This window comes from Octopus bimaculoides, chromosome 2, assembly GCF_001194135.2.
Source record: "Octopus bimaculoides isolate UCB-OBI-ISO-001 chromosome 2, ASM119413v2, whole genome shotgun sequence".
NCBI lineage: Eukaryota > Metazoa > Mollusca > Cephalopoda > Octopoda > Octopodidae > Octopus > Octopus bimaculoides.
The window spans coordinates 109,042,233-109,057,989 of NC_068982.1; the positions used below are offsets into that span (position 1 = coordinate 109,042,233).

A 15,757-nucleotide genomic window follows, 5' to 3' on the forward strand; every position below is an offset into this window, starting at 1 on the left:
CTTCTGTTGTCTTTGTCAGTTTTTTCATTTCTTTATTACCCACCTGGTGTTTATTACAAATTAGTCTGTTATACATCAAACACATTTTGGAATATATTGATATGTATACAGGTGTATATTTACATATTTACACAGACAAACACATAATCAAGTATTGATGTATATATTATTTCATTCTTACTAAAAGTTTACATTTTCCTATTAACATCTTAGTTTGTTTTACTCTCCCATGCTTTAGTGTAGTTTGTATTTTAAATAGTGGTAAAGGTGGTGGTGGCGGTGGTAGTGGTGGCTGTGGTTTACTTGTTTCATAATATAAATTTAGAAGAGTCAGATAGCAGTGAATTGATTGTTCACATAAATATATTTGTTGTGTGTATGTGTACTCACACTAGCATATGTACTTACATACACACATACATCACATGTGTCACTTTAGGATCTCCAAAAAGTTATTAGGACTCCTTCTTAAATATGAAGATCATATAAAATATTACTGTATTGATGTGCATGTTAGTTCCCTTACATACTCATACACACATACATATGTAATGTGTTGGGCCTATAAGCAAGTTGTATAAAAGTAAGCTAATTTGAGAATATCAGGTGTCATAGGAGTGATTTAAAGCTGTCAGGTGGCAATGGTATTGAATGAAGTCACTTAACCAGTCTGTACACTCATAAAAGAGAAAAAAAAATCTTTATTTTCCTTCCACTTTTCACAATTGACATATAAACCTTCCACGGTAAACAGTTGACAACTACATAAAACTGAATGATTGAGAGGATCATAGCAAGTTTTAGGGCGTAATCGAAATGAGTTGGAAAACAAGTGGGAACAGGATCACAGAAAGATATTTCTTATGGGACAATAGTATACACCACTCTTAGATATGTTACTATGATTAATTATTGGGGTAGTATCATAAATTATTTTAAATGTGTTTTTCTTCAGTTAGATGTTTCTGTATCTTTATTTTTTTCATCTTTTACTTGTTTCAGTCATTATACTGCGGCCATACTGGGGCACTGCCTTGAAGAATTTTTAGTTGAATGTATTGACCCCAGTACTTACTTTTTATAAGCTTGGTACTTATTCTATTGGTCACTTTTGCCGAACTGCTAGGTTATGGAGACATAAACACATTAGCACCGGTTGTCAAGCAATGGCAGTGGGAACGAATACAGACACAAATACATAGATATACAGGGTGTGATGGGTAAATTGTTGCCATATTATATTTTTAATTTCATGCATGTACATTGTCTGTTTTTGATTTTGTCGAAATTTTGTCGACTACTCAGTATAGTAGGGTCAGTTGGGCACCATCTGTGAGAAAAACAGCACCATGATGCAATTTATTCTGGCATCATCATCATCGTCCATCATTTTGAATCTGGGTTTTATCCCCATTAATGGGGTGGCCAGATCTACCTCAGTGCCATAGCAACTGCCCTCAAACACTCTTGCCATCTCGCCCGGTTTTGGGCGTCCTCCCTTCTCAAGCCACCCCCACCCCCAATCTCCTCCATCTATCCCCTCCACATTTTCCTTGGTCTACCTTGCTTCTGTTGTTCATTTACTTCAAATTCTAGCACTCTCTTCAGAACATGCTCCTCATCCCTTCTCAACACATGCCCATACCACAACACTCCATTCGCCCTTGCCAGCCGTTCCACAGATTCCTCCAGCCCCAGCATCCTCATCAAGTCCTCAGTCCTCCTCTTATCAAACAGAAATTTGGAAACGACATGCTGTATTGCTTGGCATTCGTGCTGGAAGCTCCAATATGAACATTTCAGAGTGTTTGGGTGTCAATCTGAGGACAGTGCAGAGGATTTAGAAAGAGTTGGATGAGTTTAATGGTAATTACGAAGGTACGGCAGCTTGGAAAACTCACTCTGATTGTTCTGATAATAAAAGAACTGAATTTGTTGGTGAGATCCAGGCCATGATTGACAATGATCCCTCCAAGTCAGTCACGTCCATTGCCAGGGACATGGGAGTATCTGAGTTTCTTATCTGGCAGTTAGTGCATGAAGACATTTAGTATTCCTCATACAAGATGAGGAAGGGCCAATAAATTTACTCTTTAGTATTTCAAGATATTTTTATTTAATTTTGGTAAATATATGTAAAAATGATATGTCAGTGTTATTTTCATTTTTGCGTAATTTAGATGACAATTTATTCACCACACCCTGTATATATACATATACGTGATGAACTTCTTTCAGTTTCCATCTACCATATCCACTCACAAAGCTTTGGTCGGCCTGAAGCTATAGTAGAAGACACTTGCCCAAGGTGCCATGCAGTGGGACTGAACCCGGAATGATGTGGTTGGGAAGCAAGCCTCTTACCACACAGCCATGTCTGCACCTATATTGAAAAATTTATAAACTGGTGTAAATAAGTTTTATTGAATTCAGGAGGGTTAATATATTTTGTCCTGGAATAAAATACTATGAGAATTGAATATAACATTGTGGGAATTGTAGAGTTTGCTCTTATCACTTTTATGTTTGCATATTTTGCATGGCTAACTTAAGATTCCAAAGGCTGTATTTACTTTTAAGACTTAGAAAATATTTCATACCTAAATTATTGTTAATCTTGGCACTCTGTCGCTTACAACGTTGAGGGTTCCAGTTCATCTGATCAACGGAACAGCCTGCTCGTGAAATTATCGTGCAAGTGGCTGAGCACTCCACAGACACGTGTACCCTTAACGTAGTTCTTGGGGATATTCAGCGTGACACAGAGTGACAAGGCTGACCCTTTGAATTACAGGCACAACAGAAACAGGAAGTAAGAGTGAGAGAAAGTTGTGGTGAAAGAGTACAGCAGAGTTCGCCACCATCCCCTGCCGGAGCCTCGTGGAGCTTTTGGTGTTTTCGCTCAATAAACACTCTCAACGCCCGGTCTGGGAATCGAAACCGCGATCCTATGACCACGAGTCTGCTGCCCTAACCACTGGGCCATTGTACCTCCACATATTGTTAATAAGTTATGAATATATCCTTTTCCCAAAATCCTGTATATGCACTGCATGACATGCAAGCTTTCTCTCCTGCCAAATTGCAATCTACATTTCTGTTCTTTTAACAAGAGAATCTCTAGCTCTGAAATTCTTCCTGTTACCATTTCTCAATTGAAGATGAATCTATAAGCAGGTCATAGGTCAACTAATACCTTGTCACTGAAACTAGAAAACCTAAATTAATGAAACGTGTGTGTGTGTGCGCGTGTGGGAGAGAGAGAGGGTCTGTGTACTTGCATGTGTTTGTGTGGGTGATTTTGTATTCTCTCCTTGTCTTACGTTGTTCATTAACTGTAAACAGAATGACATTCTTGCTATTGAATACAGGTGGTGTTTTATGCTTGCAGTCAGCCGTGAAAGCATGTCTAGGATTTTTGATGTGTTAAATGATCTTTTTAAACATAAGGCTTGTAACTATGTCTGTACTCTTAGTTACTGTATAGAGTAGGAGATTATTATCGTGCTTGAACTCAGGTGAAAGTAGGTGATAGGAAGGGCATTCAACCGTAGAAAATCTGTCTTAATGAATTCTATCTTGTCCATGCAAGCATAGAAAAGTAGAGATTAAAGAAAATCTTTGATGATGAGAGGGACAATAGATTTATTGTATTGTTTGTAGGTGGAACTCTTTTGTCTTGTCAGGGTTAAAACAACCTTGCCAGTGCTGGTACGTTCATATAATACACCTAGTACACTCTTTTGTGTTGCTGTTAAGAAGAATGGAAATGGTGGATTTGGTAAATGCAACTTTTAGTCTCTTTGTTTGGAACCAAGTTTCTTGGTATTGATGTATGTGGGGATCCTGAAAAGTCCCTGGCTTTAAAGGTGTCCTTTACAGGGCTTAGAAAAACTGAAGGACCGCTGCAATAAGTGAGTGAATCTGAGAGGAGAATAAGTTGAATAAAATCATAATTAGCTGATTCCCCTGTATTTTCTTTTACCTAAAGCCAGGAACTTTTCAGCACCCTCTTGTAGGATTAGAGTTGCAGTGTAATTATATTTGTAATAGAAATTATTATTGTCTACAGTAAGCCTGAGTAAGTTGCAACTTGATGGCTGTATGTGTCCAATTGCAATAACCTGTATAGGCTTGACTGAATTTAGAAACAATGTTTGAGAAAATTTAGGATAACACATCAAAAATTGGGAAAAGAAAGGGATGTTTCATAACATCCTCAGTTCACAATTTATCATCATCATCATTATCATCATCATCATTGTTTTATGCTTTCCATGCTGGCATTTGTTAAACAAGTTGTCATGGTCCAAGCGAGTTCTTACTCAGGTTGGTGGAACACTTGCTAGCTCATGACTCTTAATTAAAAAATAGAAATATTGCAATTATTTATTTTGGAAATTTATTGTGGTTTGCAATATTTTTCATTCAAAGTAATTTAGTTCTGTCTGCTTATTAAGTTGATCAGCGCTGTTCTATACATTCAGTGTAGTATATTACTTGTATTTTTATTGACCCCTTCCATTCTTACAACTTTATTCACAGAAAAAATGGAAGGTAATAAGCTCTACCCTGTATTGTGTGTGTGTGTGTGTGTGTGTGTGTGAGAGAGAGAGAGAGAGCGAGAGAATCAGAATATCTTAAAAGCTAGCCCATTACAGTCTGCACCAACCCTCATCACTAGGAAATATCAAAGTTTAAAAAGAAAAAAAAAACATTTTAACATGGCAGATGGAAGGTAAAATTGGTAGATCATCAAACAAACTATCTTGTGGTATTTGGTGTTGCATTCTTCAATGATATGATTTCCAATCCTTCCCAGGTCAACTTTGCTTTGAAAGGTTGATGAAATAAGTACTAGGTTGAATATAATTGACTTTATCCCCCCCCCCCTACTTGATCATAATCCAACAGACAGAACCAGTTAAAGAGGAAACAAACTCAACCAACCAACCTACCAACTAACCAAAGTAAATGCAAGAACTACAAATCATTCCCTTGTAGAGTTATGGTATTGTTCTTAATATAGCACAAAACCTCAACTAGTGTTTTTGTTGCTCATTATAAAACTACAAGCCACATTTGATGATGATAAACCTGTATAGGAAATCTGTCATGTAACAAAAAGCATTGAGAAGAATCTCTTCTCTCCATTTGATACTCACATTTCCCATACTTTTTATTCCATGGTATATTTTATTTTATTGTCATCCAATATGATGTGAAAGATAACTCAACTATATTTTACTTTCCTTGTCTTTTTTTTTACGTCTCTTTCTCTTTATGCTCTCTCCCCCCTCTCTCTCCCTCTCTGACATTATTTCTGTCTCTCATTTATTTTTCTCCTTTGTATTCTTTTGCTTTCTCTCTGTTCATTTGCTCTCTCTCTCTATCTCTCTCCCCTTCCCTTTCTTCTTTACTCCACCTCTTTCTTGATCAGTTATTTTCTCTTGCTCTGCCTTATTCCACTTTCTATTTCTCTCCTTATTCTGCTTTCTTTTCCCTCCCCTTTCCTGTTCTCCCCTCTCTCCTCTTTCTTCTCTCCCTCACTCACAAGGTCAATGACTTCAGATGAAACAGCACTATTGCAAACTATTGTATTGCCACATAATTGAATTGTATTATTAAAGTTTCTTTATGACTTTTCTACATTTTCATAACTATTTATCATATATAATTTGCTTTACTCCCCTCCTCAAGTTAATTTAAAAAACAACAACAGCAATAAGTAATTGAAATAAACTGAATGTATTCATATATTTTCACAAAAAAAATATTCAGTAATAATCAAATCTGTTGTAATATGAATTTTTAACAAAAATTATTATCAAGGCTTTTCATAATTAAATTTATACTCAATTGAATTTAAATCAACATTTAACATTCTTGTTTTGCAGACCTTACTGCTTATTTAAAAAAAAAATTCTTTTTTCAACATTTAATTAATGTCTTTGAACTAAATTGTCTTTGAATCTCTGATAGAATACAACTGATTTTTTTACTTTCTCTTTTTTATTTCTTAAACCCCTGCTCAAAGTCACTTTAATCTTTTGCTTGTCCTGTGTTTTACATGTGATGCATAGGGTATATTTCCCTAGTGTCTATGTATCATATATGATGTACATTCCCCATTTTTTCAACCACTAGAGTATCTTGGGACATTGGGAAGGAAAGCTTTATGTTACTCAAAATGTATGAAATAAAGGCTGACTAAAAGTCTTGAAAACAAGGATGGATGTTTAGGATAAACTTATAACAATGTTTTGGTGTTTTGGGCAGGCAAAGGGTTAATGAGGGTCTTCCTCTTAGTTATGTTGAGGACATAGTTACTTTTCTAGGCTGGTACCATGAAAAATACACCCGGTACACATGTTGAGGATATGTCACAACAAAAGCATCCACTACACTTTGTAAAGTGGTTGTGTTAGGAAGCTCTAGAAACCAGCTAAAAATGGAAAGTGAATAAGATGTGGGCCCCCAAATTGTCTTGATGAGCAACTTCTCTGAATATGTATTGATTCTGGCTTATGGTAACCCACCCAGCATGGACAGTAGACATTAAACAATGATGTTAATAAGGGATAGTAATATTCTGTCTCTCTCACACATATATTTACATATGCACACATATAGATATACATACATACATACAAATGTATATACACACACACACACATATAGACATATAGATTTATATGTATACACACACACACACATATAGACATATAGATTTATATGTATACACACACACTTATATATATATACACACATATGCATACACACACACACACACTTATATATATATATACACATATGCATACACACACACACACACACACAATACGGTGACACTCCGTCGGTTACGACAATGAAGGTTCCAGTTGATCCGACCAATGGAACAGCCTGCACATGAAATTAGCATACAAGTGGCTGAGCACTCCACAGACACATGTACCCTTAATGTAGTTTTCGGGGAGATTCAGCGTGACACAGAGTGTGACAAGGGTGGCCCTTTGGAATACAGGTACAACAAAAACAGGAAGAATGAGTGAGAAAAAGTTGTGGTGAAAGAGTACAGCAGGGTTCGCCACCACCCCCTGCTGGAGCCTCATGGAGCTTTAGGTGTTTTTGCTCAAGAAACACTCACAACACCCGGTCTGGGAATCGAAACCACGATCCTACGATCGTGAGTCCACTGCCCTAACCACTGGGCCATTGTGCACACACACACACACACACACACACACACACACACACACACACTATATATATATATATATATATATATATTCTTTCTTGTACTTGTTTCAATCATTGGACTGCAGCCATGCTGGGACATGTTTTGTCAAGTAAATTGTCCTCAGTACTTATTTTTTTAAAGTCTGGTATTTATTCTGTTAGTTTCTGTTGTCAAACTGCATGGTTACAATAATGAAAATGAGCCAGTACTAGTTGTCAAGTGATGGGGGGTGGGCAGACATAAACACAGTGACATACACTGTCACCAGCAACTCCATGGCACTGTGGCATGTGTAGCAACCACTCCTTGGCAAATGTTTTGACAAGCAGACTAAACCAGGTGGAAGTAGTCAACAGCTATGAAACCCTTGATTAGTTAGGTTGTGTCTACTCTTGCATGGGAAAACTGACTCTTGCACCAAGCAGATGAGAAAAATAATGATCCTTTTCAATTATTGCATCCTGGCATACCCCCAACTGTTGTGATCTTGTATTGCCTGGCAGATCTGGTAAAAAGAGTAAAGCTGATGTTGCTCATCTCCTTCATTAAATCTAGTGCATGTGTAAGTCATAGCGTCACAGATTTCATGGTTATTATTCTGTAGGTGAATGAACAAGGTATAAATATAGTTGTGTGTGTGGGAACAACTGTTAATTTAAATTATGTTTATAAAATTATGACTGCTAAAATTCTATTATTTTTATATGGATTTCCATATGTTCTATTTAGTCCATTACGTTTAATGTTCCTTGCTATTACATTAATTAATTACATTACATTAATGTTCCTTAATGTTCCTGTTTTTAGGCCTTCATTGTTCTGTCTTCTTGATGTTAATAACTTATATAACTGACTTAGTATAATTCTGAGTTCTTACGTGGAAACTTTAAACTGATGTTAAGTTAACACCACTACATGATCCTTGTGTGCCTTTAACAGAATTTACTCTTGCAAGCAGTTTATTTGTTTGCTCTCTAGTGTATTATATAATTTTTCTCTCATACATACACATGTTTTTGTTAATGACAATTTGAACTGTTACTAGGTGAAGGAACTCTCCAATACTGGTTTGAGTACTTTTATAGTGCCAGTGTCATGATTAAAAATATCATAACTGTCATTTTACAGTAAAGATGCTTGTGACATGATATACAATGAATAGGATTGAGTGATGATGATGATGTTATATATGCACATAACTTATATTGTAGAACAGTCTCTCCATCAGATGTACTACAGCAGAAATATCTTAATACTTCCCTCTACTGTTACTGAGTAAATTTGATAATATCAGATATTTAGATTGAAAACAAGGAATAATGAAATGTATACTTTTGTCATCTTTCCATCCTTTTAATTACTGCCAAACTAGAGTTTGCTGTGTTTATCCTCTCTCTGTGTAACAACTGTTATAATTTTACCAATTTTACCATTAGTCAAGGATCTAAGCACAATACTGAATCAATGTACTTTGCATGATTTTAAAAGATAATGAAATGTTGAATATGTTCTGTATGTGCACATTTTCAAATGATTGAGATATATTCCACTTCTGTGGTTTTAGAAAACCAAAGCTTTTACCAACTGCGAGCATGCTGAGCTATTTTGACATGGCTAAGTAGGCACAGGAAAGATGCTTATTCATTGTATAAGTTACTATATTTACTTATGAAGTAATTGATAATGTTATGTCAAGGCATTTTCAATTATTTTTCATATCAAGAAATTTATTTAATGGTTAGTTAAAAGTTTCTTTTTTAATTTGAAAAAAAAAACCGTTTAAGCTTCTTACAAAAACAGAATCCAGAAAAAACAAACAGCTAACTATATTATTAATCACTTTATTTATATATCTTGAGTTTTGTTAATAATTTTAAAAATGTTAAATTCTAATATAGTAATTAATTGCTCACCAGTCATGTAGTTTTTCTTGTTTCAGTTACGATTATTGTCAACATTTACTCTAAAGCATTACTAAAATTTGTTACTTAACACAGGTAATAATTTTTGTCTGATTTATTCATGGTCACTAAAATATGTCATATTTCTTAAACTTTTTAGGCAAAATGTTCATATGTCAGGGTGAAAAATGGTAAAACAAGGTAACATCTTCGGATGTATTCAGCTTGCTGTAATATACTTGCTTTAAATAATTTACAGATTTTTATACATTTCAATTAGTCTGCTGCAGGAATTTTTCTTTTTGATGGTGCATATAGAAATTTAGGGTTAAATATATGAAAGTCACTCTTTCATTTTTTTCCCTCTCATTTTCTCACTTACCCACTTTCTTTAAGTCTTACATATATTCTTTCTCCTTTTCACTGACTTACTCTTTGTAATGCTTTCTTTCTCCTAACCACTTCTTCTTTTTGTATCTCTAGTGTTTGTACTTTGTTTCAAGAAATCTAATTGAGTATTGTGACTAGTTTTCTTGCAATTCTGTCAGACTATGCATAAAGGACATGGACCGGCATGCAAGAATGCTTGCATGAATTTAAGTCCATTTATATGTATAGTGTGTTTAGAAAATAGCAATGTTTTCATCAACAGCTTTACAATTTACAATTGCTTGTCTTATATTATTCAGTTGAATGATTCCTCTTGGATGACATGATGTGCATAACATTTTGCCTGAGGGAGATCCAACTTCAGTCTTTCATTTGGAAAATGATTTTTATGACTTGAATTTACTGACTGGTTTAACAATTACTTTATGAAGTTTGTTAATCTCTTGTATCATCAAAGTTAGCAAATATGAATAGGTTTTTATAGCCTTGGTGGATATGAATTGTAATATTTTAGTTATTCATTTGAATAATTGTACTTGAGTGACCTGCTATATTTGACCTTTTATCCCAGAGAAAACTGAGTTTAGCTTTATTTTTCAAGAAAGTGATTTTATTTACTAATTTTAGCTGAAAGAGACCACCATTTGATTCCTCAGACTGGTTATTTTTTTACTTTTTTAAAAAACTTTCTATGTCCTTAATTATAAATGTTTAAAGTTGACTCATTTCTAATTTCATTTTATTCTCCATTGCTCCATATTTAACTTTATTAACATACTATGTGAATGTGCGTGGGGTACGTACACACACACACACACACACACACACACACACACACACGTATCCACATATGCTAAGTAAATAGACATCTGTCACTTTCTGCAATGAACATCCCAGTTGTTTATTCAAGTGAACTATCTGCTCATTGAACTACTCTGTAAGTGGCTGAGTATTCCACACAGACACATTTATCCTTAATGTAATCCTTAGGCAAAATCATCACATCATAGCATGTGATTAGGCTGTACCTTCGAATTTGGGTTTAACCTCTTCACAGTTTCTATTTATCTAATTTCATTCACAAGGCGTGGGTTGACTTGAGACTATAATAAAAGTCACTTGCTTAAGATGTGTGAGGGATTGAACTCCAGATCTGATGAATTATAGCCATAGCATTCTCCTTTCACAACTAATACCATTTTCCTAAGCTAGAAAGCAAAAGCTTAGGAGTCATGGAATAGTTTATTTTATCATTTTCTGTATTTTCTAGTATGTACTTAGAACACCATAACTTTATATTCCATTGTCTCGCTGTTAGTAAAACTAATTATCTTTGATTGATATTGCTGATTGTCTGGTCTAAATGTTTGACTCTTCTCATTTGCAGTGTCTTATATTCTGGCAGAAGGGTCTGATTTAACCACCAAAACCCTAGCAGGGATTAAATAAAGTGTCTAATGATAAAATGGTGTTAATAATAATAATAATCCTTCTCGGTACTATAGGCACAAGACCTAAAATTTGAGGGAGGAGGATAGTCAATCATATTGACCCCAGTGCTTAACTGGTACTTATTTCATTGACCCCAAAAGAATGAAAGACAAAGTTGACTGATAATGATGATGACAACTACTATTATTATTATTATTTAAAATTTTGGCACAGGGCCAGCAGTTTTTGAGGGGAAGGGAAGTCGATTATGTTGACCCCCAGTACTTGATTGGTACTTATTTTATCAATGCTGAAGGGATGAAATGCAAAATTGACTTCAACAGAATTTGGACATAGAGCAAACAGCTTGAAGAAATGTTGATAAGCATTTTGTCCGGTGTGCTAATGATTCTTTCAGCCTGTCACCCTTAATAATAATAATAATGCTGCTGCTGATAGTAATGATTGCTTCTAACATAAGCCATGGCCAGAATTGTGAGGGGTGTTGGCATGTTGGCACTCCGTCGCTTACGACGTCGAGGGTTCCAGTTGATCCGATTAACGGAACAGCCTGCTCGTTAAATTAACGTGCAAGTGGCTGAGCATTCCACAGACACGTGTACCCTTACGTAGTTCTCGGGGATATTCAGCGTGACACAGTGTGACAAGGCTGACCCTTTGAATTACAGGCACAACAGAAACAGGAAGTAAGAGTGAGAGAAAGTTGTGGTGGAAGAGTACAGAAGGGTTCGCCACCACCACCTGCCGGAGCCTCGTGGAGCTTTTGGTGTTTTCGCTCAATAAACACTCACAACGCCTGGTCTGGGAATCGAAACCGCGATCCTATGACTGCAAGTTCGCTGCCCTAACCACTGGGCCATTGCACCTCCACTCTGAGGGGTGGGGGTTAGTTAATTAGATAATATGTGATATTAATAATAGTATAGTAGAAAACAATACAGGGACACTAGACATTTATTTCTGATTCTATATATCTGGCCTTTGTATGAAATAATGACTAAGGAGAAATCACCCAAGGACAACTGTTACATGAAAACGAATAGTTAAACCAGTACTAACATGTTAGTATGTTAACACTGACTAGACTGTAATTGAAATGCATAGCATATCTTTATGAATGTGTAAAATTACTGTAAACGGAGCTTGTGACCCAATTTTGATTTTAATTTCAAAATTTTTTTACTTCACTTGCATTGCTAATGATCTTTGGAAATGCATGAATGTCACAACTTGTACAATAAATCATAATTTCTAGTCTTCATAATTTGTGTCATGTGGTCAACTTTCATCAGCCTGTCTCTTGGTTTTTTGTACCTGAATATAGCATTTCATTGATTATCAAATAATATTAGTGACAGCTTTAATTATAAGTTCTCTCCCAATTTAGCTTGAATTTCTAATTCATTATGGCAACCCTTCAACTTCAACTGAATATTTTTTTTGTTTGAATTATTGTCTTCCACATTTGTTATTTTGTAATGTTTTGTACATCTGTTTATATTTTTTTAGGTATTTTTTCTTCAGTTTATGTTGTCACTTAAACTTGAGTACAGCATATTTTTTTTCTCAGCTTGGGCTATTGTTAAGGCAGTGTACAATTTGATTATTATACAGTTTAATACTAATAGCTAACATACATTTTCGTTCTTCTGCCCATATTGTAGCTTTTTCTGCTATTTTACATTTATATGCTATTTTACGATGCTATTTTACATTTATATGGTTTTGTAATGAGATCTATTCTCTGGGACAGCTGTATTAATAATTGTACTAACTGTAATATTTGTATATCTTGTTACTTTATAAGAGTAAATTGTTTTACTCTTAGTAAATTGTTTTATCAGATGCATGGAGGACAAGTTGAAATCTGGACTTAGTTATCATATGGTATTCTTGGTGAACAATTTAACAGAATGTTGAAATATACATTCTTCAAGAACAAGGCTCCATCAAACCCATGATAAGGCTACTGTTGCAAGAGGATTTATGTTTTGGGACTATTCATTTTGAGTTCTAAATTCTACTGGAATGTAAATGGTAGGCTTGTGATATGGTGTAGAGTATTGATGCAGGGGAAGTTCAGTAATCTGGAACAAAAAAAAAAAAATTAATAAAATAAATGAAACAGGATATTCCTAGTTACAAGTCTGTCATGGAGATATTTGTTTCTGTTTCCATTGGTTACACACTTTATTTCTGTGAAGCAATATTGAACTTAAAAAACAAAAATGTCATTCTCAGTGTTGTCATTTCATAGAAGGCTTCATAAAATAACAAGTGCTCAGTATTTATTATTGAAGTCCTACAAAGGATTTACTGTGCCCAAACAGATAAAGTGTCAACTCTTCAGTTGAAGAGTCGATGAGGTTTTTTCCTGTCATTGATGTTATGTTAACAATAACATGAAATATTGATATATGACAACCTTGAAATTTTTGTAATGTTTTCTTTTATTTTGCTGCAGTGTTGTGTGTTTTAATATCGAAAAACAGTATAATGTACTTTAGGAGCTTAGTGGAGGAAGGCATCTCTGTTTTACTCTACGTCATTTCAGTTTTTCTGTACATTTATGATCTATACATACCTCTGAAGAACATAACTTTGACTTCATTTCACTAATAACATACCAATTGTACAGAATCGACATTTTTTTTGTACTTCTCTTTTCATGATAGTAGTTCTGTTCGCTATACTCTTGTAGAGATATCAAGAAAACATTGTTGCTCCCACTGCCCACCATCTATGAATAGCATGTAATTAGAACTATCAAAGCTGCTACAAAAGCTAGGCTTCACTGTCACAGGATTAATCCCTGGCACATTTTCAATATAGCTTAGGCTACATCACAAAGATAGTCATTCCTCTTTAGAGCCAGAACATACCTTAGCCTCCAACAATTATTAACCAATTACAAAGCTCAGCCAAGGTCCCCATATCTAAGACAGTAGTTCTGTGTACACCGATATCTTGAACTGCCCCCAAAGAAAGGTCACTCAACTGATTGTCTTGATATCATTTATCAACACATTGCCTTCTCTGGTTCACAAACATGCTGCCTTCTCTCTCTGGTTTTTCTGTTGGTACTACAGTGGTTTTTACTCCTTAAAGCTGGCTCATCTCATGCCACCTCCACTCAGACACTTCTGACTCACTTGTCTTTCCTCCTTCCACCACTCATTTGTGTCTTTCCCCCTCAAGCTCCAAATTATGTCCAATCCTTCCTCTTTAGAATGTCATCCCTTAAAATTTCTTCCTTGCGCATCTTTCCTGTGACTGTCAGCATATGTTCAAAAAGAGGAATGTTAACAGCATAAATTGCACTGGTCACAGAGATCCTGTGAAGGACATGAATACAGTCCCTTCCTTCAAACCACACCATTAATGTGTGTGTGTGTATATATAGTTCATGAGCAACTGTTGATGAGGTTAAATATATTGAAATGTGCAACTATAAATGATAGAGAAAATGGAACAACAATACAGAATACTTAACTTTAACAAATTTGAACCTTCACTCAGTACTTTAAATTCAACATCAATGTTCATAAATATAAAATGATAGACTTTGAGTGGGTTCAAACTTTTACCCTATGCATTACATTAAACAATAAATAATTACTTCTTAAAAAAAGAGAAAAGTAAACTATTCTACCAAATGGAAAACAATAGAAACAAAAAGACATGTCACATGGATGGAGACATTTTTTGTTTCAAAGTACACTGCGATCAAGTGATCAGAGACTATGGTGTTAGGAAAACTATCATAACCTACCATCTTCAAAATGAACGTATTGTAATATTAGCTGCTCACTCATGCCAACCAATGTTTTGGTCAGTTTAGACAGCAGACTGGTCTTCCCAATAAAGCTGTTTTCAGAAGAAAATATAGCTGTATCTAGCCTTAAGAGAACCCCCTCTTTAAATGGAGTAATATCTATTCTATAGTCTCTCAGCTCACTGGCTATTGAGGCTGTTTGATGCTTGTTGAGTTTTCTGACATCAAGTAATGTTTGTATATTGTATGTGACAAACTTGAATGATATTTTCTTTCTCTTTTTATGACTGCTATGTGGAATTGGGTTCTAGGGCAACTGATATCAGGACAACTCATATCAGACAACTCCTACCTGGGCAATTGACATCTAGGACAGCTGATATGTAGGACAACTCAGACCAGGTATAAAGTGATAAAGATTTAATTATGAAAGAAATTTTGCATGTGTGTGTGTGTATGTGGTGTGTATTTGTGTGTGGTGTGTGTGAATGTGTGTATATATGGGTGCATGTATGTGCTGTGTGTGTGTATGTGCAGTGTGTATGTGTGTGGTGTGTTTTTGTGTGGTGTGTATTTGTGTGTGTGTGGTGTGTATTTGTGTGTGTTTGTTGTGTGTGTGGTGTGTATTTGTGTGTGTGGTGTGTATTTGTGTGTGTGGTGTGTGTGTGGTGTTTTTGTGTAGTGTGTAGTTGTGTGTGTGTGTATGTGTGTGTATTTGTGTGTGTGTGGTGTGTATTTGTGTGGTGTATGTGGTATGTGGTGTGTGCATGTGTGTAATGTGTATGTGCGTGTGTGTGCATGCGTGCACATGTGTGCGGTGTGTATGTGTTTATGCATGTGTGTGCAGTTATTTTATTCTTATTTGATTTTTCTTTCAAAATTAAATCTTTATCACTTTATAGCTGTTATGAGTTGTCCTATATATCAGTTGTCCTATATATCAGTTGTCCTATATATCAGTTGTCCTATATATCAGTTGTCCTAGATGTCAGTTGTCCA

General features: G+C 35.2%; 1 protein-coding gene across 8 annotated transcripts in view; it reads left to right on the plus strand.

Moving 5' to 3' along the window:
* LOC106883769 (phospholipid-transporting ATPase ID) overlaps positions 1 to 15,757 on the plus strand; it is a 212,086-nt gene that overhangs the window by 57,262 nt on the left and 139,067 nt on the right. For 4 of the 8 annotated variants that reach the window (XM_052978602.1, XM_014934894.2, XM_014934890.2 and 1 more), the window contains exon 3: positions 9,302 to 9,342. The exons of the other annotated variants lie outside the window; for them this stretch is intronic. In XM_052978602.1, coding sequence (XP_052834562.1) covers positions 9,302 to 9,342 — 41 coding nt within the window. The remainder of the gene's footprint in view (positions 1 to 9,301; positions 9,343 to 15,757) is intronic. 8 annotated transcript variants of the gene reach the window in all.